Consider the following 23,257-nt stretch of genomic DNA (forward strand, 5'->3'; position numbering starts at 1 on the left):
AGTAGATTCAAGGTATAAATGGAATCAGTTTCAATAGTGTACTCTGAACTGGCCTTAACTAGTTAACTGTACAAAATTCTATGCTATAACTTCAGTTTAATTCTACACTGTGCCAGTAGTCAGATAAGGAGATACTTTCTGAATCTTCCTAGAGTAGATAAATCTCAGTGAAGTTTTGGCCTTATTGACAGAGGCAATTATTCTTCACATCTGCTTCAAGATGTTGCAGTCTCAAGGTTGCCACATACATACACAGTGAACACCTGGGATGACTTGTCAACCCTTCAAGGTAGGCCATGTCAAGAAATGTATTCCTCAAGAATGAGCAAGTATGCTTTATTAATATAGGACAGGGTTCTCAACCTTGACAACTTGAACATGTTTGGACTTCAGCTCCCAGAATTCCCCTTCCAACCATGCTGGCTAGAGAATTCTGGGAGTTAAAATCCACAGATGTTCAAGTTGCCACGGTTGAGAAATACTGATATAGGCTACAGTAACCAAACCTTGAAAGCTTGATTGTGCTTTTCCTACCTTCTTCTTATATCCCAAGGAATTAAGGAGAACCATCTAAGTTTCTTTTTAATGTTTCTTTTTTTCACAGGCTTAAAACATATTTTTGTAACAATTGCTGCATACTTTCGCCAAAGTTATCTTTGCAGCTCTCTATGCCGACATCTACATTTTGACTCAGAAATATAAAATTGCTTTTTCATATTGACTCTTTTTATTGTACAGCCTTTCAAATTACACAAAATAGCAAACATTGTAAAAAAAACAAACCAATTACAAGTAGCACCCAATATATATCCAGTGTAGTCAAATCTCTGCCTTTCAATTGATTTACTCCTCTCTTAATCTACCATCCTGGTCTTCCCATCTTTCTACTTATGCATTGCTCAATTAGTTCAGGAGTTTTTCAAATTGCAATCTTCATATCCTGAATTCTCCCCACAGGTATGCAAAAGGACAGAAAATTGCCTATTACTCTTGAATCACAGTAAAAACTAAACAGAGGGCTAAGGTGTACCTTGGGCACATACCTATGGTCTAACACCAGAAGAATCACTGTTCAGTTTACTTATAAAGCAGATTTAAATCCTACTGTTTGCCACATGCTGACTTGAATTCATTAAAAATGAGATTTGCATAATAATCTTCAGTATTTTCATTGCTACTTGTAGATTATTGCAAAAGTGACTGCTAATCACAGTAAGATAGAGTAATATACAAGCTGATTGTCTAATATTTGCTACTGTGTTATTCAGAACTCTGAATTTGGATGTAAAAATTGGAATTGTATACATACTGTAATTTGGAGAAAGAAGAAATATGTGTAAACATGTAGACTCTTTCAGTTATAATATTCCCTAACATTATTTTCCTTACATACTGATGAGAAAAAATCAATTTTAATCCCCGCAAAATAAAATAATTTTAAGAAGGTTACTAGCTATCAGTAGCATTTGGGAAAGATGATTATTGTATCATGTTTTCTATTTAAAGTGAGCAAAAGAACACTTGCCTGTTTTTAACATTATGTTCTTAAGGATAAGAGAGAACAGCACAAACCACAATTTTATTAAATTAATTTTTAGTAATGAACCAAGGAGAAATACAACTGATATAGCTTATATTCAAACAATAGTTTCACCAGGGACAAATGACAAATAAGCACCCAGTCTTCAGCATTCTTCCACAAGAATAAGCTCCAATGAATATAGGGAGATTTATTTTTGAATATGATACATAGAATTGCAATGTTGTTTTCATTTGGAAATTCCGTGTTTATGCATCTGACAATAAAACCAAACTTTCCACCTTCTGCTATTTATTTTGCCTTTTTCACTTTTGTCAGGCAACAAGCCATGCTAAAGGCTCTCCTGGTTGATGAATGATGCCTCATCAAATCAACACCCTGGGAAAGCTTTATTACACTATGGCAAGGTTTGCCACATAATTCTTTGCATTTCCACTCAAAGCTACTTCCTTCTGCTTCCGTGAGAGAATATTGTCAAGTAAGATGGAGTCAGTCTTCCCCAAACAGATGCCCTACACTGAGAGGTTAGATTACAGCTCTGCTCTGCAACCTTGACCCTAATGAGATTTAGGATCAAGATCATGTGATGTGTTAATACCACTTTATAATGCCTTGGTAAAACCACACTTGGAATACTGCATTCAGTTTTGGCCACCACAATGTAAAAAAGATGTTGAGACACTAGAAAGAGTGCAGAGAAGAGCAACAAAGGTGATCAGGGGACTGGAGGCTAAAACATATAAAGAATGGTTGCTGGTACTGGGTATGTCTAGTTTAATGAAAAGAAGGACTAGGGGTGACAGGATAGCAGTGTTCCAATATCTCAGGGGTTGCCACAAAGAAGAGGGAGTCACGCTATTCTCCAAAGCGCCTGAAGGCAGGACAAGAAGCAATGGATGGAAACTAACCAAGGAGAGAAGCAAACTAAAACTACCATAAGAAGAAATTTCCTGACGGTTAGAACAATTAACCAGTGGAACAACCTGCCTCCAGAAGTGGTGAATGCTCCAACACTGGAAGTTTTTAAGAAGAGATTGGACAACCATTTGTCTGAAATGGTATAGGGTTTCCTGCCTAAGCAGGGGGTTGGACTAGAAGACCTCCAAAGTCCCTTCCAACTCTGTTTTTTTAAAAAAAATATGTGAAAGGATAGGAAAGTTAGAGTTAAATTAAGCAACAGTCTATTCATTGGCTATGTTTAAAATTGGAAGGGGGAAAGGATTATTTAAGGCTCTTTCACACACAGGTAATAAATTCATGTTTGAAATATGAAATCCATTTGTTCTGATTTTGATACCGAAGCTGCAGCCATGGAGAAGGTACTTAAATTAGCAACAGAAAAATGATGCTCAAGAAGTTCATGCATTCGTGTCACTTTTTTCAATGAATATAAATTCTGTTGCAGGTATTTAATCCTCTTGTCTTCAGAGAAGGTCCTTATGAGAAATCTTTTTTCTGAACACCACAATTTCAGTAGGTAACAGGTTGATTTGGCAGACCCCCCAAATAAATAGTGTGCCATAGCATACATATGTATCAAACACCACAGGAAAGGTTTTTCCTGTTCTCCAGCTCATGAAAGAAACATTTCAGACTATCTATATATTGAGGTTCTTGTTATATTTGGTTATGGAAACTGATGGTTCAATCAATTATTTATTTGCTAAGTTAAAGCACCATATAACATAGCATATTTTTTTGTAAATTAAAAAGAAAAACAGAACACAAGATGACACACTTAGCAACACTATGAAAGTTATGTGTATTCATCTTGTAGGAAGTAAAATACAATAGTCCTCACTTAACAGTAATTGGGATTGGCCATTCCTTCATTAACCATTTCAGCACAGTTGGAAGTGCATTATCACATGAACATGGCAAGCTACAACAGCAGTTGTGGCAATTCCAGCTGCTATCATTAAGTAAATCCCACATGGTCATTAGGCAAGATGTCACATCATCACTATTTGGAACTCCTGCTGGCTTTCCCAATGCTTTGCTTGTTCAAAGCCAGCAATCAAGTGAACACAGGATGCTGCAACCATTGTAAGTGCAAGCTGATTGCCATGTGCAATCATTTGACCATGGAAATCCTCCAGTGGCCACAAGTACGAGGACCTGTGGTAGGTCTCCTTGCTCAATGTCATCATAACTTTGAACAGTTGCTGAACAAGTGGTCATTGAATGAGGAATACCTGTAATGTTATCTGAATTTTTTTCTTACCTCTACTAAGTAGATGTTACAATACAGAGGGCATTGCCAGAAATGATTTCAAATCCATACAGGGAATTGAGATTTCAGTCATTGGGTAATTTCTGAGCTTGAGTTTTTTTCTTGCTGTGATAGTTCTTGTTTGCCTTAGTATCATAATTGGAGGGATCCAGAACCTGACGCAATTAAAAGCCACCAATCATGTACACAAATTTAAAATGTCAATGATTGGTGGGGAGGGACATTTGGATTTTTGTACAGATCTGAAACTACATCTGATAATCCTGATGAGTCACAAAATACTCATCAGTCATGAAATGTGAGGCCTTGTAGTTCCAACCTAAAGAGTACCAGACTAAGGCAATTATGCACTTCATATCCTTCATCTACAGTATTGTGACAATAGCTATTTGATGAGATAGTACTATTGATGAGCTTCTTGTAGCACCACCAAATCAGCAGGAAAGAGCCCTGATAGCACCACCAAATTAACTGATAAGATTGTCTTTACCAATGTTGTTCAATATTGGGTAATAGAAACCATTCTTTCAACTGGTACTATAAAGGTAGAGATTGCTTTTCAGATCTATGATGATCAGATCTTCTCTCTCTTAAGCATGTCTGAAAAAAGAAAATACCGTATGTGAAGCAAACTGTCCAAAGCTCGTGAAACATAAATTTAAATAAATTTAGAAGCAAGTCATAAGTTATTAGCATTTATAACTTAATCCCTTAACTTATATTAAACCCTTAATCTCTAAAGGTAAAATCGTATGTTTAAAAAATATTTGCCCATTCCAAAACAAAGATGCAAAAATGTTAACCTTGAGTTCAAATATCTCAGTTAGTGACTAATTTAGAAGCTTCCCATTCCCTAATTTCATTGAAAAAAATATATATTACAAGGGAAAAGAAGGAAGAAAGGTGAAGGAGGTTTTGACTTGTAGTGTAGGAGATGGCCAGCCTCAGCCTGAGGGAAGAGTCAAGCACGTCATCAGTCTGGAGTCTCTTTGCACTCACAAGAAATCTAAGTCCAGCCCACCTTGAATTCCATTGATTGATATCAATTTCATATTTAATTTGCTTTGACCATGTGTAGTTCAGATTCCTGTAGATATCTTAAGCTTTCAATAAACCTTTATATTCAGTTGAACTGCCTGAATTTCCTGATTTTCCCAGCCCTTGACAGTCAGGCTTCATTATTTGGAAGTTCTCTAAGCTAGTAATCTTCACTACATGTAGGCTTACTGTATGTCACAAGTTAATAGTTCGAGTTGTGTCATCTATGGCCTGATTATACCATGTTATTCTTAAAGAGTAATCTGAAAACCCAAAAAAACACCCCTCCGTGGGTTTCCTCTTCTTCTCTCATGTTGTTTTTTTTGTTTTATAAGCCTATATACAATCCTGTCTATTTATCTGAAAGGCATCTCATAAAGGGGAGTTATCATAAGGGTGAATATGTTGGTCCAGGATTAGATGTCACTATCCTCATTTCTGAAACAATATTGATATCTTATTGGGTCCAATCATTGTTGTAGACCATGTCTATTAAATTTAACAAATGGTCTGCAGGCAATGTAAATAATAAATGAATAAAAGTCTTAAATGTCCTTTTTTGAAATGTAAGCAGTTGGAAATCTACCTAATGTAAGTTAATTTTGTGCAGGAAAGGGTTTATTAACAGAAGAAATCTACCCTACCATTTTTTTTCTTGAACTAGTCATTTCTAGCATAAGTCTCAGCTTTCTTCAATTTAGAAATCCCATTACATTTCTAGCTCGAATAAAGTTTAGGTGTTGTTTTTTTAAAAAAAAACTGGAGAAACAAATAATTCCCATAGAAATAATCTCAATTATTTTCAGGCAAGAAAGCAAAAAAAATATTTTTCTGTTCTGTTTTCCTGTGTTTCAATTAAGCAATTTCCTTCACCATTTATCAAGCCAAATCTTATATTGAAATTATCTCCTCGGCAGATAATGTTTGATTTATGCCAACGAACATGATAATGAAGCAAAGGCAAAAATTACACACGACAGCCAGTTTGGTATAGAAGTAATGCCTCAGGCTAGAAACTGGGAGACTGGGAGCTCTAGTTCTGCCTTAGGCAATGAGAGTCAACTAGGTGACTTTGGGCCAATCACTTTGTCTCAGGCCTAGCAAGAAAGAAATGGCAACCCCTTGCTGAAGAAAATTGATTAGGAACCCATAAAGGCTTTCCGTGTGTGTGTGTGTGTGTGTGTGTGTGTGTGTGTGTGTGTGTGTGTGTGTGTGTGTGTGTTTACTCCATGACCAGAATAGCTTTGTTATTGGCAATTTTCACTAGGCAGAAACTGTTCCCCTAACTCAGGGGTAGGCAACCTTGGCTCTTTTATGACTCGTGGACTTCAACTCCCAGAATTCCTGAGCCAGCGTGGCTGTCTCAGGATTTCTGGGAGTTGAAGTCCACAAGTCATTAAAGAGCCAAGGTTGCCTACCCCTGCCCTAACTCAATGTATTTTATAGCCCAAAGTATTGTGCCCTGTGTACAGTAGTGGCCAAAATTGTGGAAACCTTTTGGGGAAAGTGTATTTTTGAAGTTTGATGGCTAATAACACCACTGTTTTTGGGGGGGAGTAGTACCATAAAATTATATATCAATGGAAAGATAATTTAATCAAGAATGTAATGCAACATAATTTGTTCAATTATCTGTACTGTATTCTATGAAAGGTTATAGCAAAATAACCAGAAAAGGAAGCACAACTTGCTTAGGTTGATATTAGGTAGCTTTCCTTCATCTGATTGTAGCCAATGAGCATGAGTGTTTAGAGAGCCAATCAGGTGTCATCTTGTTCTGGCAATGAGCCAATCAGATCACAGTAGGATTCAGTTATGGGTGTCATGTACTGAAGCTGAGAGGAGGACATTTGTCAGTGTGTTATGTGATTGCTATCAAGTTGGTTGGGGTTTTTTTTTTCCCTTTCATTTAGTGAGCTTGTAAAATGTAATAAAATTAAAGTAATGGTGTAAAGAGTTGACTGGTTGCCCAGAAAGCGATGTAAACTTGTATTGTTAAAGAACAAGGCTACAGTTATAAAGAAATTAGAAGAAAAATTGGTGGAAACTTAACCAAAGGTGGCATTTCTACTGTACACCTTTCCCAAATAGTTTCCACAATTTTGGCCACTACTGTAATTTTCAGTGTTATTGACACTGTTAATACATCAGGAACCTCAGCTGCACTTCACTGCTTATGCAGGCAGTCTATTTCCTTGAAGGTATTTTTCACCCTTCTGTGATTAGCTTGACCATTTCAGCTCCATATAAAACAGATCGTTATCTGCAATCATGTCTCTCCCCCCCCCCCTTTGCCCTGCACAGAAGCTTAACATCTTGGTCAATGAACTTCCAATGTCCTGTGTTTGTGTATGTCTTCCTTACAACCAATATTTCTTCACTGAACAACATAATCAGGCTCCACAATCATGCTAGAAACTTCCTTCAGAAATTAATCCTCTAAATCCTGGAGGACTGGGAGTGAAGCGAGGTAATAAACAGGAGAAAGTGAACGTGCCAATATATCTGCATTTTCTTGTTATGCAGGAATGCCAGTAAATAGAATCCTATAGTAGAATGAAGTGGAAAACACTTACACAAGTAAGGATGATAAGTAACAAATAGAAGCTCCCAATACAGCTCAACAAGACAAGTTCTGTTGTGTACTTTTTGAGTTTCAGATTTCGCAATTCCTCAGGACAGCCTGCAAGGCAAAACAATAATCTTTGCATTAAAGTACTTTGAAAGTTCCAACTGCAAGAAAAGAAAAAGAGAGAGATTGGCAAACAAGTATACCATACCTATTACTCTGAGTGTAACTGTACTTTGGTTGTATTTTCTGACTGGTGCCAGTAAGATACATTTATAAGTTCCACTACTGAAGTGTGTAGCATGTTTAATCTTCAGAAAATGCCAGGTGCTGTTAGAAATCTCTAAGGAGTCGTTAAATCCTCTTGAATATGCATGTTCTTTATTATATTCCACATCCTTCAGTCCTTTGTTGTTTTCATCAATCTATAAAATAATGACAAATTAACATAGAGAGTTTTGATTGCAACTATGTGAAAGTATTTCTACGCCAGTGCTAAACCATTACAGCAGCCTTCCCACTCTGCTGCCCTTCCTAGGTGTTTGGACTGCAACACCCAGAATTCCAGCAACCATCCAGAAGGCTCCAGACTTTAATTTAAATTTAAACATTAATTTAAACATCATATTACAGGGTTTAGTTGTGCTACAGTTTGAAGATTTGCCTTTAAAATCTCATCTATCTTAAACTTCAGCAGCATCGGTCACCTATATTAATTCTCAATTAACATTAAAAATTTCTGGTTTGTACCTCTAATTATACCAATACCACTTCTTCACATCCTCAGAAAGAGTACCAAGCTGACTTTTCCGTGCCACCAGCCTGAGCATCTGAAGTACAAGGGCCAGATGAAAGAAAGTAATGGGTAGATTTCAATGCTTTTGCTGTCTTCCTCCTTCTGAATGTTATTAGCCTGTGGGAAAACACCTACCCAGTGCTTTTTTTGTAAAAGAAAAAGGTGCCGGAACTCACACAGGTCATACAACCTGCCTTGCCTACCCTACAAGGTTCCATCCAAAAAAGGTGCCGGAACTCCGTTCTGAGCGTTCTATGAGAAAAAAAGCCCTGCACCTACCTATCATAGCCATGCTGCAGAAATGGGATAGGTCTGACTGCAACTTTATGCTCTTTCCTATACCTCTCTTCCTATATCCTATTCTGTCATAACCCAAGTAGAATAAAGTTTAAAAAAAAACAACAGATAAAAGTCACAAAGGGAGCTGAGAATACAACCACATATGTCCTATACTTTGATTTCGTTAATCAAGGATGGATCTATATCAGTGGTCCCCAACCTTTCTGGCACCAGGGACCAGTTTCATGGAAGTCGGTTTGGTTTCGTTTGCTCGCTCGCCACTCTCTTCCAGCTGTAGGCCCAGTTCCTAACAGGCCATGGAGAGGTGCCATAGGGTGGAGACCCCTGATCTATATAACACAGCTTTCCTCTCATCTAAATTTCAATATATCAGTCAATCAATCTACAGCCCATAGCCAGAGCTGTTTTATTTCAGATTTTCTTGATCTGATGTGGGGTTCTTCTTTATGAATGGCCTTTGTCCCTTAGCCAGTGAATGTGGCTCATGGCCATTTTGGTTTGTGCTACTAAAACGTCATGATACAAAGACAGGAGCAGCACAGCAAGATTTGTAGAGGAAGCCATCATAGGAAGATTGTTTTAGACAGACAGGTTTCTTTAAAGAAATCCTGGTGTGTCACTTCCCCTAGCACTTGTTGCTTTAGTGATAGCTATGGGTCTCTATACTGCAACCTCAGAATCAGATTCCTGTATAATTCTTCATGGTGTGACAGGCAACTCACTGCACAGAGATCCTGGCCTCCCAGGTTTATCTGCTATATTGTTTAAAAAAGGCCCTTTATAAAGCAAAATACAGCATTCAACAGATTGCTACAGCAGTTCTTAGAAATCAGGGGTTCTGTCAATGGCTAAATCTGCCACCTTAAAGTTCACCCAGGGTAGAGTGAAAGCTTTTCCTGCAGTGAAGGAAATTCACCAATTACTGGACCTTCACTTGCCATTATTAAAGTTTCAGAAGGATATCACGCACTGATTAGAGACCAGCTCCATAGACAGAGCAACTTATATTTCTATATTGTGCTATCTCAAGCAGTTGGAAAATAGCATGTCAAAAGCAAAAAATATTGCCAAAACAATTTTTTACCATGGATCAATCAATGCAAGAGGGGAAAGGTTCAAAGTGTTGCAAAAGCAAACTATAGTTTTGCTGTAATTTCAGCTGGAAATAAAAGATTCAACTTCCAACTCTGCTGACATTGTAGAATCAGACAGACCCCAGAGCTGCTTTCAAGTCACCACAGACTCCTGGAGTGGAGCTGTTTATTGCTGCTAATGCAGCTTTAAATTGATGTTATTGCTGATTATGAGAATGAGCAGTGAGCAAGAATGAGGGGCACCTGCCTGAAATGCTTTGTGCCTGTGGTGTTGTTTCATCTAAGTCTGGCTCCAATTTGATCAATTTTTAATACATTTTATACTATCCATTTGGATAGTCCTGGTGAAAGAATGGGGTGGCTCAGATGAAGCAGGGGCAAAAAAGCCATATTAGAATTAGACAAGTAAACTTTAAGATAGGAAGCCTATTGTAATGATTAAATAATCTGCTTTGGTAATCTGCTAAATCCACTGTATACAGGAAACAAGTTATACAGGTAACATATGCAAACTGGTACTACTGTACCATTGTAAAAAAATGACCGACCAAAAAAAAGTGACATAAGGCAAGTGTCCCTTACAGCAAAAATTCTTCAAAAATATAAATGCAATACACTTATTTTTTTCCTTTTAGGATAAATTCTTTCAAAGCTATTTAATAACATTTGCCTGTGGGGACATCTAGTGGTCATATCTTGGTTTGACAGGATGATTCATTTTTGCCTAGATTTTTTACAAGGAAAAGCTGTTTTTGTTTTTTTTTATATGCTGAAATTGTTCATTAGAAACTGTATTATATCCACTCTTTCTATATTATAACTTTTAGGTGCTGGGGTTTTTCTTCTTCTTCTCTGAGATATGTTCTATGTGTGTGTGTATATGTGTGTGTATGTAAAAGAATAGTATACTAAAAATTCACAGAGTATAAAATGGCTTTTTAAAAGAAAAAGTGTTTTTTGTATTTTTGTTATCCTTTAGGATTTATGAGGAGTCTTATAAAATGGTTAAAATTTTTCTCTGATAAATTTCTGTGAGGTCCCTAGGGAGAAAAAGAACCTAAACTGTTTGTATATAAACCATATTAATATTTAATAATTATAATCAAGAAAAATAATTAGTTTTAACAAATTACAAAATTTTACAATACATCCCACTATAGCTAAAGTATTGACAGCCAAACATTCTGCCATGAAAAATTGCCGCTATTAAATGTATATTTATTATCAGTCCTAATATTGTTCAATATCCAGTTCAATAAGTTGCACAGAACCATCACTTGTCTATGTCATCAATCAATTTTTCAGAAGCCAGCTAGACAGAATGCAAACAAATTATTTCTCCTGCTGATCCAGAGTGCCTCATTTCAATATTCCCATCCTGATACTTTATTTTTTCGGTCACTTAATCTGAAATAAGAAACCATTTGGGCATAATGTCTAGGAAGACAATCCTACGCTCCATGAATATCCTCCTACACTCAGCAGGATCTTCAGCCAACACAACACACATGCATACTTTAAACCCAAGAATACACTAAGGCAGAAGTTTGTCCACTCCAAGGATAAAACACCCTGACATAAACTAAGCAATCTGGTATATGCAGCACAATGCAGTGAGCCATGTGGAGATGTGCACATTGAGGAAACAAAACAACCACTTCATAAACTCATGGCACAACATAGGAGAACAAACCCATCAGGACAAGATTCAGCAGTCCATCTGCATTTAAAAGACAAAGGCCACTCTTTCGAAGACACCAAAATCCACATTTTAGACAACCCACCATCCAGTCAGAGCTGAAGAAGCCTTTTGGATGAGAAGCAAAACGTTTTCAAAAGAAAAACAAGGAACTCCAGTTGCCTCTTGAAAAAGCATCTTTGGGACAACCATGACCTGGATGACTGAGAATCTCCATAGTCGTACACTCCATGAAGTTCATGGAGATGCCCTCACTCTCCTACTGATTTGCTGTAACCACCTGCTTATGAGGTCATTATGAGATGAATTCACTAACCTGAACTTTACACTACTGGCTGCTGTTTACAGAGGTGGGAAAACAGCCATTTCACTGACTTTGGGGTAAGTTCCATTCCATGGCTGAGATAATATACATCACCTTTTACACCTTTGCAGGATTGGGTGGGAGGGGTGGAGGGGAGAAGGAGAAGGAGAGGGAAAACATTCCAGATTATCAAATTTAAGCAAGTTTTTAGAATATACATCTCCCAATATTATCTGTTTTGGAGAGCTTAACTAATTTATTCTGACTCTCTTCTGGTTATTTGAATCACAGGAAAGTTCACGTGTTTCTTTGAATTGCAGATCTGCAGATGTTTTTTCCATTAGTAGGGACTCTTGTCTTACTCATCTCCCAGTCATTACTTTCTCTTCTCCTTCTCCTCTCCATCCCTCCCACACAATTCCTGCAAAGGATTCAATATTTGGTTCCTGGAATTTGTCTCTTCCTATATATTTAGAACTTAACTCACCCTGCCATTGATCCAATCTCCACAAAAACATGGAACCATGATACAGCTATTGGAAAAGCACCCAGGGACTAAACCGCTGCCGTATTAGCGTTCCACCAAGGAGCTAACGTAATTGGAAAGCTTTTAGAAGATTGTGATGCTTTTGTTTACATTTTTCACAACTGAGCTTCTCTCACATAACTTTCGTTTCTACACTGTAGCATTTCTTTGCAAACCATCAGATAAATGCATATAAATAAATGGACTCAGATTTAAGCAGACTGAGTGGTGGAAACTGACTAGGTGAGTTCATGTTTGTTTATTGGATGGGATTTGTGTACCACCTAACACCAAACCCACTTTAGGCAGGTTTTCGAATTTACATATGAACCACAATGCAAACTAAATATAGTAAATCCACATCTAATTATTGTGGTTGCAAATATGTGTTGCCTTGAATTATAAAGGTGGGCTCTACAGTACATCTAATAAATAACAAGTATAATAAGCTGTGTTAGTCATATGATTACAGCCTAACTGGTTGGGTTGGCAATATATAAGCCATGATTTGTAATGTATTGTATCCCTTTAAATGTGTAATGATTGGCCAACGCTGTGTTCTTTCAACGGCCATAAGAGGGAGCTAGAGACATAGCTTCTCTCTCTCTGTGTTAGTTACTTTGTTACGTTGTTTGCTGATTATTGTTGATTGTGGTTTTGCTACTGTTTGCTAAACCCGAAGAACTGTGTTTTTGACATTGGAACTGGTAAGATGACTTTGTATTGGATAACTCTTGAACTGTTGATATCTTCTCTGTACCCGTGTATGACCTGGACTGTTTATTCTTGACTTGTGCTACTCCTAAAAGTCCCCTTCATGGATTACTGCCTTGTCGTGGCGAATGGGCTTGCGTAATTCAATGAAGCTATGAGCTATGCCGTGCAGGGCCACCCAAGACGGAAAGGTCATAGCAGAGAGTTCTGACAAAATGTGATCCACTGGAGAAGGAAATGGCAAACCACTCCAGTATCTTTGCCATGAAAACCCTATGGACAGTACCAAAAGGCAAAACGATATGACGCTGGAAGATGAGCCCCTCAGGTCGGAAGGCATCCAATATGCTACTGGGGAAGAGCAGAGGGCTAGTACTAGTAGCACCAGAAAGAATGAAGCGACTGGGCCAAAGCCGAAAGGACGCTCAGCTGTGGATATGTCTGGTGGTGAAAGGAAAGTCCGATGCTGTAAAGATTTTTTCTCCATAGGAACCTGGAATGTAAGATCCATGAATCAAGGAAAGCTGGACGTGGTCAAACAAGAGATGACAAGACTAAACATCGACATCTTAGGTATCAGCGAACTAAAATGGACAGGAATGGGTGAATTTAATTCTGATGACCATCAGTTATACTACTGCGGGCAAGAATCCCTCAGAAGAAATGGAGTAGCCTTCATAGTCAATAAAAAAGTAGGAAAAACAATACTGGGATACAATCCTCAAAATGACAGAATGATCTCAGTTCGAATCCAAGGCAAACCATTCAATATCACAGTAGTCCAAGTCTATGCCCCAACCACCGGTGCTGAAGAGGATGAAATTGACTGGTTCTATGAAGCCCTACAGCACCTTATAGAACTAACACCCAAAAATGATGTCCTTATTGTCATGGGGGATTGGAATGCTAAAGTAGGAAGCCAAAAGATAACTGGAATAACAGGCAAGTTTGGCCTTGGAGTACAAAATGAAGCAGGGCACAGGCTGATAGAATTCTGTCAAGAGAATACGATGGTCATAGCAAACACTCTTTTCCAACAACCCAAGAGACGGCTTTACACATGGACATCACCAGACGGTCAACACAGAAATCAGATTGACTATATGCTCTGCAGCCAAAGATGGAGAAGCTCTACACAGTCAGTAAAAACAAGACCAGGAGCTGACTGTGGCTCAGACCATGAGCTTCTTGTTGCAAAGTTTAGGCTTAAATTAAAGAAAGTAGGGAAAAGCGCTAGGCCAGTCAGGTATGAATTAAATCATATCCCTGTTCAATATACAGTAGAGGTGACAAATAGATTTAAGGAATTAGATCTGATAGACAGAGTGCCTGAAGAACTATGGACAGAGGTTCGCAACATTGTACAACAGGTAACAACCAAAACCATCCCAAAGAAAAAGAAATGCAAGAAAGCAAAATGGCTGTCTGAGGAAGCTTTGCAAACAGCTGAGGAAAGGAGGGAAGCGAAAGGCAAGGGAGAAAAAGAAAGATATGCCTGATTAAATGCAGAATTCCAAAGAATAGCTAGAAGAGATAAGAATGCCTTCTTAAATGAACAATGCAAAGAAATAGAAGAAAACAATAGAATAGGGAGGACCAGAGATCTTTTCAAGAAAATTGGAGAGATGAAAGGAACGTTTCATGCAAAAATGGGCATGATAAAGGACCAAAATGGCAGGGACCTAACAGAGGCAGAAGAGATTAAGAAGAGGTGGCAAAATTACACAGAAGAACTATACAGGAATGAGCTTAAGATCCCTGACAATCACAATGAGGTGGTCACTGACCTCGAGCCAGACATCCTAGAATGTGAAGTGAAGTGGGCCTTAGAAAAGCTGAGCAACAACAAAGCTAGTGGAGGTGACAGTATTCCAGCTGAGCTATTCAAAATCTTAAAAGACGATGCAGTAAAAGTGCTATACACTCAATTTGCCAGCAAATTTAGAAAACTCAACAGTGGCCACAGGATTGGAAAGGATCAGTTTACATTCCAATTCCAAAGAAAGGCAGTGCCAAAGAATGTTCAAACTATCGCACCATTGCACTCATTTCTCATGCTAGTAAAGTTATGCTTAAAATTCTACAAGCTAGACTCCAGCAGTATGTGGATCGAGAACTACCAGAAGTACAGGCAGGATTTCGAAGAGGCAGAGGAACTAGAGATCAAATTGCTAACATACGCTGGATCATGGAGAAAGCTAGAGAGTTCCAGAAAAACATCTACTTCTGCTTCATTGACTATGCTAAAGCCTTTGATTGTGTGGATCATAACAAACTGTGGCAAGTCCTTAAAGAGATGAGCATACCAGACCATCTTATTTGTCTCTTGAGAAACCTATATGCAGGCCAAGAAGCAACAGTGAGAACTGGACACGGAACCACTGATTGGTTCAAAATTGGGAAAGGAGTCTGGCAAGGCTGTATACTGTCGCCTTGCCTATTTAATTTATATGCAGAGCACATCATGAGAAAGGCAGGGCTAGATGAATCAAAAGTTGGAATTAAGATTGCCGGAAGAAACATCAACAACCTAAGATATGCAGATGATACCACTCTAATGGCAGAAAGTGAAGAGGAACTAAAGAGCCTCTTGTTGCGAGTGAAGAAGGAGAGTGCAAAACTTGGGTTGAAACTAAACATTAAGAAAACCAAGATCATGGCATCTGGCCCTCTCAATTCCTGGCAAATAGATGAGGAAGAAATGGAGGTAGTGACAGATTTTATTTTCCTGGGCTCCAAGATCACTGCAGATGGGGACTGTAGCCAAGAAATTAAAAGACGCTTGCTCCTGGGGAGGAAAGCCATGGCAAATCTAGACAGCACACTAAAAAGCAGAGACATCACCCTGTCAACAAAAGTGCGTATAGTCAAGGCTATGGTTTTCCCAGTTGCAATGTATGGCAGTGAAAGCTGGACCATAAGAAAGGCTGAGCGCCAAAGAATTGAAGCCTTTGAACTATGGTGCTGGAGAAGACTCCTGCGAGTCCCTTGGACTGCAAGGCGATCAAACTGGTCAGTCCTAGAGGAGATCAACCCTGACTGCTCTTTAGAAGGCCAGATCCTGAAGCTAAAACTCAAATACTTTGGCCATCTAATGAGAAGGAAGGACTCACTGGAGAAGAGCCTAATGCTGGGAAAGATTGAGGGCAATAGAAGAAGGGGACGATAGAGAATGAGGTGGCTGGATGGAGTCACTGAAGCAGTAGGTGTGAGCTTAAATGGACTCCAGAAGATGGTAGAGGACAGGAAGGCCTGGAGGAACGTTGTCCATAGGGTCATTATGGGTCGGACACGACTTCGCAACTAACAACAACAACACTCCTAAAAGTAAAGTTTTTTTCCTTTTTTTACACACCTCGGTGTATCAGTGTGGTTGCTGTGCAAAACCTGACTACTCTCAGTACCACTTCTTCTGTGCATTCTCCTTGTTGGCTCAGGAGATATTCTGCACAAACTCTGTCAAGCTGAAATGTATCGAGTATGATGCTGCTAATTCTTATTAATCGCGAAGACATTCTGGAAGAACCATATTTTCAACTGTTTCTGGAAAGTCATGAGGTCGTTCTTGCCTCACGGGGAACAATTCCAAAACAAGGGCTGCTGCAAAAAGTGAGCCTGAGGGACCACTTCTCCCTTTTAATCTGGTAGGTGAAGACTCTCACCAAGCTTCCCAACTGGTTAGTAGGACTACTTAGGAAAGGTAGTCCCAAAGAAATGCACACACTGAGCCATATAGGTAGCAGTGTTGTGTTTCAGCAGTATTTCAATGTCTCTAGGAAGGGTGATTGTGGGTCAGGTTCAAAGAATTTGTGAGTGACTGAGGGTGTATCTAGGGTCTGAAAAGAGACAAGAAGATGCCACTTTCCCATCTACTGTGAATCATATCCCAACTTAATTTGAAAACATTATTTTAGGTGCAATGAACTAATCATCTGCTGAAGTAACAACAGTGAAAATAAATATGACCAACATACTGGGGCATTTCAGATGTCTTAGACCAATTTCCATAATTATCAAGCTAGCATGAATACCAGACTGGGGAAAGCTGATAGTTGTAACACTGAAGACCAGGACACAGAGAGAAAAGAGATGTCTACATACTGGTCTCCACTCTGTCATGGTCAACAGATGAACACCTACTATAATTTGCTGTAATTGGGGAAATGGGATGAGAACTTTAAAATACCATGAAACGATGCCAGATTGAATATATGATTAATTTAATGCAATGGTTCTGCAAAATGAGCAGTTAAATCCAACTTTTTCATATGGAAAAATTGTCAAGGTTTATGCTTTGGGATTATTTGGTTTGCTAAAGGAGATTTCAACAACCACAACAAATTCAATTTGTTTGACTGCAAAGAATTTTCCTAACAGGTTTTTTTAAAAAAACAAAACAAAACAAAACACTGGTGTTTTTAAACACAACAGGCGAATAATAATTATAAACAATGAATATCTGGGGAATACTTAAAAGATAATTGCATTTATTACAGCATAAAAGATAACAGATACAGTCCGGCTGCATCAGATACTGTAACATGCATTGTTTTAGTTGTTAGTTGATAACATGGTTACCCTTTTGAAAATTAGCCTGGATCACTGTGACTCTATTATATGTTAGGTAAGTTGATGTGTATTTAACACAACATCTATTCTAAGTCTTTCATAGGTATAACTGCCTGTACATATACAGTATAGGTAAAGGTAAAGGTAAAGGTTCCCCCGCACATGCGTGCTAGTCGTTTCCGACTCTAGGGGCCGGTGCTCATCTCCGTTTCAAAGCCAAAGAGCCAGCGCTTGTCCGAGGACGTCTCCGTGGTCATGTGGCCGGCATGACTAGACGCCAAAGGTGCACGGAACGCTGTTACCTTCCCACCGTAGTGGTCCCTATTTTTCTACTTGCATTTTTACGTGCTTTCGAACTGCTAGGTTGGCAGAAGCTGGGACGAGTAACAGGCGCTCACTCTGTTACGCGGCCCTCGGGATTCGACCCGCCAAACTGCCGACCTTCTGATCGACAAGCTCAGCATCCTAACCCACTGAGCCACCGCGTCCCTCATATACAGTATACATCTTATTATTTCTGAAAGAAAAATTGCAGCATTTTCATTCGTTTGGATTTTGTATCCTTTGTTATTTGTTTAGATGAATTCCAACTTTTTTTTTAAGTCAGTTTTAGGATGAGCCTTTAACATATGATTTCTAGTTAATGGGTTATTGTTGTTTTAGATAGGAAAGGAACTTTTTAACAATGTATCACCCAACAAGCTGGAAAATCTTGTTTTTGTTACAGCGTGATCATTAATTTGACACAAAGAGCAAGTACACCCTGCAGAGTCACATTATTCTGGTAATTCTTAAGCAGCAAAGTCAAAGGTTAATTGTTTGTATTTACTACACGGTTCAGAATTATCCCGTACTTGTGACTTAACCTGAGAGCTGTTTGAACTTTACAGTGCAAAATGTCATACAATTTGTTGGAATTATTATTTAATAGTCCCCCTAGAGGGCTTAATACACTGCTTATTGATTAGACTCTTAATAGTTTTTTTAAGTGATTAATTCTATACTATTTGCTTCCTTGCCTGACTGCATTCTATCATTTTTGCAGCTCAGTGCTGCCTGCTCTTAAAACAATTTCACTGATTTTAAAAAAAAAATGCAAGAGAGAGAGAGAGAAGAGTAATGTGGAGTATTATTCCAGCTGTTATGAACCGATATAGAGAAAAAAGAGGCAAATGCATTCCATGCCCTGCATGTCAGGATCTCACAGCATAATTTTGTTTTCATCTCCAAAAGCTCTAGTCATCAACCCGCAGACCCCCAGGTGTGGGGAATTACGGCCTGCAAACTGTATTAGTAGAATACAGGTAGTCCTCAACTTATGACCACAGTTGTGCCCAAAATTTCTCTTGCTAAGTGAGACAGTTGTTAAGTGAATTTTGTCCCACTTTACAACCTTTCTTGCCACAAAATTGTTAAGTGAATCACTGCAGTTGTTAAGTTAGTAACACGGTTGTTAAGTGAATCTGGCTTCCCCATGGACTTTGCTCGTCAGAAGGTCACAAAAGGGGACCACGTGACCCCAGGACACTGCAACCCTCGTAAATATGAGTCAGTGGCCAAGCATCTCAATTTTGATCCCGTGACTGTGGGGATGCTGCAACAACGGTCATAAGTCACATTTTTCAATGTAACTTTGATCACTAAATGAACTGCTGTAAGTAGAGGGCTATCTGTATTAGACGTTGTTCTTCCTAATATGCATGCATGCCCACTCATCAGAGTATTATTTAACCCAGACATGTCAAACACAAGGCCCGGGGGCCAGATCTGGCCCGCAAAGTGGTTTCATGTGGCCCGCGAAGCCATCCTGGAAACAGTGAGGGAACAGCCCCCACTGCCTTGGCCCTGGCCCAGAGACCTTCCTTCTGCCAGAGACCCTCAGATCGGTCCCACTCCTGCCCAGGCCCCCATAGGCACCCTTGATGCGAACGATGTAGAGCTGGCCACGCCCACCCAGTAGGCCATACACACTCTAGCCATGCCCAGCCAGTAGGCCACGCCCACCCTTGCCATACCCACCCGGACCCCCCCGAGGGCAACCGCAATGCTGATGCGGCCCTCAATGAAATTGAGTTTGACACCCCTGATTTAACCATTTTCAGATAAACACTCATGTAGCTAATAATGCAATACATGAACAGAAGCAATTGCAGCCATCCATATGATTATGGCAACATATTTTTCAGTATGGCATCATAGATCCATTTAGGCACAAAACAGAATCTGGACAGGTGTGGGAAATGACAAGGAAGTGACTTGCAAGATTTTTACCTTATACCAGGAGATTGTTCCGGTTGTGAGCTGCAGATCCTGGGAAACCTTGCAAGGGAGAAAAGCATCTTCATTACATGTTGCCTCAACTTCTTGTGGGACATCAGCTACTGCATGAAGCCCACACCAGACTGAAAAACAAAACATACCAGAAAAAAGACACTAAAAATGAACAGCTTTAGAATGATTTTCCAAAGGAAAGATATTTTTTTAAAAAAAATAAAGAAAGATCCTGAAGATGTATGAAGTGGCAGAGAGCAATAAAACATTGAAAAGCAAACTATTTACTTTGAGTTAGGAAGACAAGCTGATAGCAGCGCATTGATGCCATGAATGCTCAACAGAAGGGGCGATCTTGGTTCTTTTCAGATGAAGGCCATGAGAAGTGAAAGAGATGCTGTCTAGCAGCCTGTAAAGATCACAGGAAACAAATTATTGGGGATTTCCCCTCCTCCCCAACCCCAAATTAGGGAAGTTTTAAAGGCCACAGGCTGCAGGCAGAAAGTCCCACAGGGTAGCCTTCGTCTTCTTTTTAATAATTAAAAAAAACCAATCATCAGCAGTATTATATATCACAAGGCCCATAAGCCTATTTTGGAAAAATATTCCACATTTTCCCCAAATAACCCCTTGAAAAGTCCATTAACTCAGTAACTCACCCAACCCTTCATTTGGAACGTTTGACAATATTTTTATTTGAGGTTATTCTAGAGAAGGGTTTTTTTTTCCAGCTCTCATGTTTCTTTCCCCGCAGTTCCATGCAAAATTACTTTCATGGTTGAAATATTATTAAGTAGCAAAAAAAAAACAACAACCAAGAATATCTCATTCTATTATGGTAATTCCCTTTCCCCCTGAATTTGCAGAGTTGTAGATTCAAAAGGGAGAAAATACAGGAGGGGTATGGTGGACTCTTATTTAGCTCCTATCAGCAACTATTGAAAATAGCATGCAGCTGCCCTTCAAATATTTAAATTTAGCAATAAACATTGTAAGGAAAAGGCCTCCATTTAAAAGTAGGAAACAGAGACTATGCAAAATGAGCATCCATATATTCTGTGGAATGAAATGTATCCATTCGTTTGTAAGCTTATGTCAGGCACAAGCAACGAGATCCATATGTAAAAGGTTCAAGTTGACTACTTTATTGCTTCCTAGCTATAGTACAAGAATCTCCCAGACTACTCACCTTTCCTTGGGAACAAACAGATAATGTTCCATGGAACTTACTTAGGGGATGGATGCCAGTCCTAAGTCTCTTGCAACTGTGTAATGACTCAAGGCTAATTCCCTGCTTGATCACTCCTCCTTGTCTGGCTGATAGTTTTCCAAATTTTAAAAAACTTTTTTTTACATATTCAATCTTTCTGCTCCAAAAGACATTGTAAAGTTGATGATACTCTCTCAGTTGCCATGCTATTCAGTTTTAATGTTGTTCTTTATTTTCGTTCCCCTCTTTCCCTTTTGTGTAGAGGAGTGGTTCTCAACCTGTGGTCCACAGACCTCGGGGGGGGGGGCTGCGATGTTGTCACATGGGGGTCCATGAAGAAATGTTGTGATTTCAATCTTGAGTCATGTCTTGGGAGTCTGGGGCCACGATCCTGGGCCATAAAAGGTATTTAAAGGGGGTCCATGGTGAAGAAAAGGTTAAGAACCACTGTTGTAGAAGACACTGGAGGGTTTTGTTTTGTTTTGTTTTGTTTTGTTTTGTTTTGCTACTTCAGGACATGCAGCAACTGAGGATGGAGCAGTGATTTTTGCTCCTTGTTCCCAGGATTTCAAGTCAGCAGAAGAAATGGCAATCAGGAGTCAGGGCTCCCTTTCAGAATACTTCTTAGAGTTTGCAGAGTAAAACAGCTTGTTGAAGGCCTAGCTATAAGTTAGGAAATGCATGTAAAAGAAAATGGGTTCATAGAATTATAGAATCATATGGTTGGAAGGAACCTTGGAGGTCTTCTAGATCTTATACCATCATGGACAAAATGGTTATCCAATCTTTTCTTGAAAACCTCCAACGATGAGCACCTCACAACTTTGAAGGGCAACCTGTTCCACTGCTTAACAGTTCTCACTGTTAGGAACATTTCTCCTTAGTTCCAGGTTAGATCTCCCTCTGAGGAGCTTCCATCGATTGCTTCTTGTCCTACTCTCAAGTGTTATAATGGTCACCCTCTTTACTATGGCAGCCCTTCAAGTGTTAGAAGACTGGTATCATGTCTCCCCTGAGTCTTCTCTTCTTTAAGTTAAATATACCTAGTTCCTTTAACTGTTCTTCATAGGATTTAGCCTCCAGACACTCATCATCTTGGTTGCTCTTCTCTACACTCTTGTAATTGTGGTGACCAGAACTGGGTGGAGTCTTCCAAATGTGGACTCACCAGTGCGGAATAGAGCAATACTATCACTTCCCTTGATCTTGATACTATCCCTCTCTTGATGCAGCCCAGGATTACCTTGACTCTTTGGGAAGCTACAGCACAGTTCTGACTCATACTTAAGCAATGGCCCATCTAGATCCCTATCACAGTCATTACTGTTTATCCAAGTACTGCCCACCGTGTACCTGTGCATCTGACATTTTCTGCCTAAGTGCAAGACCTTATTTTCCTTGCCACTGAACTGCATCTTATTGGTAATTTTTTCCCCTGTAAGGAAAAAAAAATCAAATTATAAGTTTCCAGACAGTGACATAATGTAGGGGAGTCATTAATTTAAGGTGACTGAGATGACAAATTGTGAAAGAAGAAGCAGAGAGACTGTAGCTTAAAAAAAAGAGTACAAAGTGAGAAATTGGCATTTTTTTTGTTTTTTAAAAAAGAGGAAATGAAAAATATAAACTTTCATCAGTTATCAAAACTGGAGTTTTGGTATTTTCAAAATTGGACATAATGAACTAACAATTTTTATGTAAACTATAAATAGGAGAGCAGGTTTCTTTGGAATTTTAATGGCACCTCTCATACCTGTCATAAATCTATTGACAACAACGTTGAGAGCAAAATGAGAGAAGCAAAAGTCTCTCTGTTTCAGTTAACATTTAAAGTTAGCCAGGAACCTTTAAAATGTGCTGAACACAAACATTATTTTAATAAAATGTTCTTTCTATTTCCTTAAACCAGCCCTAGGTGGCAACAATACATCATATCCGATTGCCCTAATATGATCTAACTGCCTTTGAAAAGCTGGGAATGTCAAGAACATTTCATGTAAACATATTTGTGATTCGGGGCACTGGGACCAACTGAAATTCTAGAAGCCCTCTATTCGTTTTCAGTAGAGTCGCTTGATAAATAGTGAAAAGAGATTCATATTTTACATCCCTGTACAATTCCTGTACGTTTATCATATAAGAGGGTTAAGTCACTCCTCTAAGAGTCTGCATTTCTCAGAGAAGGGGGTGGGTATCTGTGAAGTATTGTTGTTGTTGTTGTTAGTTGCAAAGTCATGTCCGACCCATCGCAACCCCATGGACAACGTTCCTCCAGGCCTTCCTGTCCTCTACCATCTTCTGGAGTCCATTTAAGCTCATGCCTACTGCTTCAGTGACTCCATCCAGCCACCTCATTCTCTGTCGTCCCCTTCTTCTCTTGCCCTCAATCTTTCC

At 39.1% G+C, this 23,257-nt stretch overlaps 1 protein-coding gene across 1 annotated transcript; it reads right to left on the reverse strand.

Moving 5' to 3' along the window:
• Positions 1-4,310: 4,310 nt before the first annotated feature.
• On the reverse strand, positions 4,311-19,984 carry CD83 (CD83 molecule; the record flags this gene model as incomplete). The annotated part of the gene is made up of 5 exons (XM_081325386.1): positions 4,311-4,373; positions 7,388-7,494; positions 7,592-7,805; positions 19,654-19,784; positions 19,942-19,984. 5 exons carry the CDS (start codon positions 19,982-19,984, stop codon positions 4,311-4,313), a joined length of 558 nt encoding a protein of 185 aa, XP_081181512.1.
• Positions 19,985-23,257: the final 3,273 nt, after the last annotated feature.

Source organism: Vipera berus (assembly GCF_964194415.1).
Source record: "Vipera berus genome assembly, chromosome: 3".
In the NCBI taxonomy this organism is placed as follows: Eukaryota; Metazoa; Chordata; class Lepidosauria; order Squamata; family Viperidae; genus Vipera; species Vipera berus.